The 6173-nt window shown below is 34.7% G+C and overlaps 1 protein-coding gene across 1 annotated transcript in view; it reads left to right on the top strand.

The window, feature by feature from the left end:
• LOC106677036 (microtubule-actin cross-linking factor 1, isoforms 6/7) overlaps positions 1 to 2943 on the top strand; it is a 4744-nt gene extending 1801 nt beyond the window's left edge. The window contains exon 2 of the mRNA XM_014414710.2: positions 1483 to 2943. Coding sequence (XP_014270196.1) covers positions 1483 to 2829 — 1347 coding nt within the window. The 3' untranslated portion in view covers positions 2830 to 2943. The remainder of the gene's footprint in view (positions 1 to 1482) is intronic.
• Positions 2944 to 6173: the final 3230 nt, after the last annotated feature.

The raw sequence follows: 6173 nt of genomic DNA, 5'->3' as shown, positions 1-6173 counted from the left end.
TATATATGATGTGTGAAATTCATGCATGATAGAGAATTTCGAGTGTATCAGATTTTATTTCTATCGATAATTGAAATTTATCAGTAATAAAAAATATTTTATAGCTGAATAAATATTTCAATATGAAAATATGGCCAGTTAAAAAAAAAATTTAAATTAATTATTTGAAATAACCAATGATGAGTCACAATATTTCTATGATTTATAGTACTGACTCAGAGCAAAAGTTGTAGTATTTGCTTTGAATCGTTCATCCCCCTCCAAAAAAAATCCAGTTTTTATTATGCAATCCTCGAAAAACTAAACAATCAGTTTGCTATTGTTAAGTATTAATTATTAATCAATAAAATCCCTTATTAGCAAAACCTTCCTCGATATTTGTAGAAAATTGTGGATTTTTAGGGAAATTACCAATAACTTTATTTTTCCAAGTTTTTTGGCTTACAAAAAAAAACCAAAAAAAAAACTATAATTCTCTACACTATATTTAGGTAAGTAGAATTAAAAAGTGGTTCTTTATTTGATAACGACTCAGATACAAATTGACTAAGTAATAAACATTTGTGAAAATCTGTCTTAACTGAATCTGTTCCTTGTTTTTTACATTTAAAAATCGATTGTAGTCGTAAGACTCTCCAGCGATTGGTGTACTGACAGTTAATCTACTTTCATCATATAATGGATTTTATTGCCCGAAGAAGCAGTATATTATTTTAACAACATGTGATTTCATTATTTGCCAAGGATACTCAAAGGCTCTCAAAAACAAGGATCCTGTGAAATAAAGAACTAATTAATTAATTGAGCTGTTAACTAATTACCAAAACTGTTCTATCAATACTGACACTGATCTGTTGGTAATTTATATCATCTACACTATTTATTAGGTTTCCAAACAAGTGGCATGTTCCAAGAATTCGTACATTTACATTTAAATTCCATTTTATGGCCAATAAAACATTTTTCCTTTTATCCACATCTTATTTATAAGACAAACATTACAAATGATAAAAAAATAAGTGTTTGCTCTTTTTTTGAACAATTTGATAGATCTAGAGGATTTAATAATTCAGCTTCTTAATTCTAATCAGTATCACTGACATATAGTGAATTATCTTTTAAATTTAAAATTTATTTTTTATTGAAAAGATAATTTAAAAAAATAAAATAACGTTTTGAAATAATTTTTTTATAAATTAGGTCAGATTAAAAACTTAAATCGTACACTAAAGGACTTTTTATTACATTCAGAATTACAGTATTTTTTATTACATTTTAAAATAACATCTATTTTTATTACATTAAAAAATACAGAATTTTTCTTCCAAGAATATATAAAATTTTATTTTATTCTTGATTCATTTCTATGAGTTATATATGTGTTATAGCTTCAGGCCGTCCCATACCCCATTACAGAATTCCTTTTAGTTATTAATTAAACAAGAAAAATAAACTTTATTTTGATTATGAAATGTGTTACAGATAATTGTGTACTGCATCAGCACTATCAACGCGGGAGAGTATGGGTTTTACAGCGCTCATAGTAACCATGGGTACAGTGGACATGGTACCCATGGTGCTTACATCGCTAAGCCTGTTTACCCAGTAGCTCCTGCTCCAAACCTAATTGCCTCACCGCATGTAGTGGTCGGTGCAGCAGTCCCCGCCACTGGGCTGATAGCTCCCCCCGCAACCTCTGTTGTTGGTCCTGTAGCTTCGGGAGTTGCTGTTGGAGGTCCAGTTTCTTCAGCTGCAACGGTAGTTGGACCAACGTCTCCAGCAGTTGCAATAGAAGGACCAGCTTCTCCAGCAGTTGCAGTGGAAGGACCTGTTTCTGGAGCTGCTGTTGTAGAAGGGCCTGTTTCTGGAGCAGCTGTAGTAGAAGGGCCTGTTTCCGGTGCAGTAGCAGTGGAAGGCCCTGTTTCATCGGCTGCTACTGTGGTGGGACCAGTTTCTCCAGCGGTCGCTGTTGAAGGTCCAGTATCTTCAGTCGCTACTGTAGTAGGACCAGTATCTCCAGCAGTTGCTGTTGAAGGACCAGTATCTTCTGCAGCTTCCGTCGTTGGACCCGTTTCACCTGGAGTTGCGGTAGCAGGACCAGTATCTTCCGCAACAACTGTAGTTGGACCAATTTCGCCGGCAGTTGCTGTTGAAGGGCCAGTATCTTCTGCTGCTTCAGTAGTAGGGCCAGTTTCGCCAACAGTTGCTGTTGAAGGGCCAGTTTCTTCAGCAGTGGCGGTAGAAGGACCTGTTTCTGGAGCAGCTGTTGTAGAAGGGCCCGTTTCTGGAGCCGCTGTTGTAGAAGGGCCTGTTTTCGGAGCAGTTGCGGTAGAAGGTCCTGTTTCTTCAGCTGCTACTGTAGTAGGACCAATTTCTCCAGCAGTCGCTGTGGAGGGACCTGTTTCATCTGCAGTTTCCGTCGTCGGGCCTGAATCTCCGGCAACCGCCGTCATTGGACCTACTGGCCCTGGTGCAGAAATAGCGGGTCCTGCATCTCCTACCGTAGCAGTGGTGGGTCCGTCAGCTCCTGCTACTTCTGTGGTAGGTCCTACATCAGGAGCTGCCTCTGTGGTAGGATCTACATCAGGCGCAGCTTCAGTCGTTGGACCGGTATCAGGTGGTGCCTCTGTCGTCGGCCCAGCCACCGGTGGTGTTCCTGTCGCTGTTGTAGAACCCGCTGTACCAGTTTTATCAACCAATGCAATAGCAGCCGTCCCTGTTGCCGTCGCGGTATCACCACTTGTTCCCGCCGTTCATGCAAGTGCACCTGGTAGCTGCTGTGGTCATCCAAAATACTTAGGACACGACCGGACGAACACATATTACTAGATTTTCTATATTTAAATGCTCTTAGTATAATATTTTAGAGCCAAATGCTTGGCAATGAGTCATATTTTATTCACAGTATTTAATGCATTTTTAATAAACTTTTTTTTCCTTTAATTACTATTAATACCACCTAAAAATATTCACTAATGATATTCATCTAGACTGAACTATAAAATAAAATATTTCATATGAAAATAATATTCAATTTATAACTGAAGTTAGAATCTATTTAATGTAATATTTCCGAGAAATGGTTCAATATTTAATTGAAGAATATGTCTGTCAATTAGAAAATACTACTAAATCTTGAAAAGTTGAATTTAACTTTTTCATATCACCGTAGTAATAAAGTATGGTAATTACTACATAATACCCAACTGTGGTTATTAGAAAGTCTTGAAAGTATAAAATAATTTATGTAAATTAAATGCAAGCTTAGACCATTAGTTCTGCATGGCGCTTTACACTATCAGACGATATGATTTACTTGATTCCAATATTAGCTAACTAAACGATTTATTAATTATTATCCTATTACTTTTAGATTGACTAAAGTAAATATTCAGTCTACAAATGAGTAATCGTTCCATCTTATGCTGAAATGTTGCCTGCCATATCAATCAATAAACCGATTCATTTATGTTCACGCCACAATTCATTTCTATTTATATACAAAAAAAAATCAAGTATGCACATTTGCAACAGAAATAAAAGGAAGAAAAACAATTTCAAAAAACCCAAGTATGCAACAGTAATTGTACAATGAATGTTAAAATTACTGCGAAATAGTTGCCTCTTTTGGAAGGCGAGTCCAGAAAATCTAAAGAAGGCACGAGATTTAAAAACAATAAAAAAAAAAATTTGAAAACAAAAATTAAGGAACTTTAAGAGTTACTCCAGACATTCTGTTGAAGTAATAAGTTAAATGCTCAAGATTTTACAAAAAAAAAAAAAAAAAAAAAAAAAATTGAGTAATTTTAGGAGTTACTCAAGACTTTCAGTTGATAGAATGAATTACTCCAATTTCAGAAATTTTCAGTTAAGTACTTGTAATAATAATTCTTCTAGGCAACGTTGCCTTATATTAAAGTTTTACAACTATACGAGTTTTTTTTTTTTTAACCACGCCCAGAACTAACATATTCCTATTATTATCACACACGGTCAATCATCGATCTTCCAATATTACTTAGTTTAGTTTAGGCACGGCCTGAGATTCGTTATACATACGATACCTCGTACCGTTGGATGGTAATGGAGAGTGAAGAAAAACTCGAGTGTGATCGGTTTTCTTCGTGTTTCCAATTCTGGACTTTTTGCGCCAACAACCGTGTATGCTGACAAAATTCCAAGAATTTAGCAACTTTCGAATCTTTCATTGTTTTCTTTTTAATCCGCATCTTTTTAAACGGCTAGTACTAACATCTACGAAACTGAGTTTTCGGCGGTCGCGGTAATAAAAAGTAAGTATCTTTCGAAAATTAACGTTTAATATGAAATGAGGGTCGCCATATCCAATTTTATTCCGAGATTTAATAAGTGGTGTAGTGAACATCAAGCCCATCCATCCCATTAATAATGTTAATCATCATTGGACATTCAATAAATTCTTTGTGAATTTAAAATTCGTGTTTAATTTATTTTTTAATTAACCTGTCTTCATAGTGATTGTCCAGTTTCAATATGAATATTACCGTATCAGTTGAATTGAGATACTTGGTATTATCCCAAGGAAAATAGTAAATATCAGTTTTTTTGTTTTTTTAGATTTATCAGTTTAGTAATTTTTCGCTGTTAAATGGGTAATTGCTTTTAAAAAGGAAAGTTTTCCAATTTTTCTAGGAAATCAAAAATTTATTAAAAAATCTGATGTATTAATTGTGAGCCGTGAATTGTGAATTGAAATTGTCAAGCACCCAACTTCATTAATTTCGAACCGTTTGGTATGAGTTGACTTAGTAATAGAAGAAGAAAAATTGAGTATGAGAAAATCAATCAATCAAGTTTACAATTTTCTTGTTTTCTTGTGGATCTTTTCAAAACAGCTGCATCCGTTACATATTTCATCTTATAATGCAAATAGTTCTAGCAAATATATATATAGCTATGGCATATAATAATATGTATACAATGTTACGGGCTGAGTCAGCTGACTGAGGAGATCAGCTGATGGAATGTATATAAAGAGATGTACTGAAACAAATAAAGCAGTATGTTACAACGTGTTAGATCTTATTCCTTCTTCTCTTTTTTGACACTTTACTTTCGCCGATATTTAACTAATATATATATGGCAGCTCTTTGGCGTATTTTTTTTCTGTATTCTTGACTGAGAGAAGGCTCTGTTCGAGTTTGTTATACGCTGGTATACCTCAATCCGTCGATCATTTACATTATGACATGATAGTGGGCATGGAGCCGAAGTATTTTATTAATTCGGAAACGTTTTGCCATCCACGCAGACCCAACACAAAAAGGAAACACGCAGTTAGGGTGAATTTTTTGGGCTTAAAATAATATAATTTGTTTTATCTTTAATTAATTGCAATCTGAGTTCCTCTGCTTCTGTTATTTGAACATGAGTCTTTCTATCTGCATAATTATTGTATTTATTGCTATGTTTCGGATTTATGATGAATGATCTAAATGAGCACTACAACAATTATAAATGTTTTAAATTCTGAAGTAATTTACAGCAGGGGTCTGAGAAAGAAACCATATATCCGGAAAACCAATCGCAAAAAAGGCTTTTATTTGTTAGAGCTTACATGAACAAGCCCATCTGTTTTGGGGAAAATTTATTATTCTCTGATGCGAGTAAATTTAATTTGTTTGTATCTGACGGCAGAAAGACGATATGGCGAAAAAAAAGTGAAGAATTCAGGAAGCAAACCGTTTCATGGAGGTGGGAGTGTAAGGGTTTGGGGATGCGTGGCTTATAATGGTGTAGGGAATCTCATGCCTATTGAAGGGATTTTAAATGCCGAAGGTTATGTCAAGATTTTGCGCCATAACCTGCTAGCCAGGGCAGCCAAATTAAGAATTCAGGATCGGTATATATATATATTTTTTATTTATTAAATGTGATTTGCAACTGTACCCATTGGTGGTACTTCAAACATTAATTTAAATTAGAAGGTCCCGTGGGCATCTCCTTTTCAGACGCCTCGGAGGATTATCAGGGATTGTTAAGGATGAAAGATTAATAATTAATGGGTTAGGATGGTTAAGGAGTTTGAATGAAAAGACGCATATCTGTTTTGGGCCAAATCTGCAACGAATGGGATGTTAATCTTTGTGAATGAGTTTATTTGTAACGTAATAAGGAGCATCAAGGATTTTAC

This window comes from Halyomorpha halys, unplaced genomic scaffold, assembly GCF_000696795.3.
Source record: "Halyomorpha halys isolate HHAL.00 unplaced genomic scaffold, Hhal_1.1 Scaffold84.1, whole genome shotgun sequence".
NCBI lineage: Eukaryota > Metazoa > Arthropoda > Insecta > Hemiptera > Pentatomidae > Halyomorpha > Halyomorpha halys.
The sequence above is the reverse complement of the archived record's forward strand: the minus strand, read 5'-3'. Positions and strand labels throughout refer to the sequence as shown.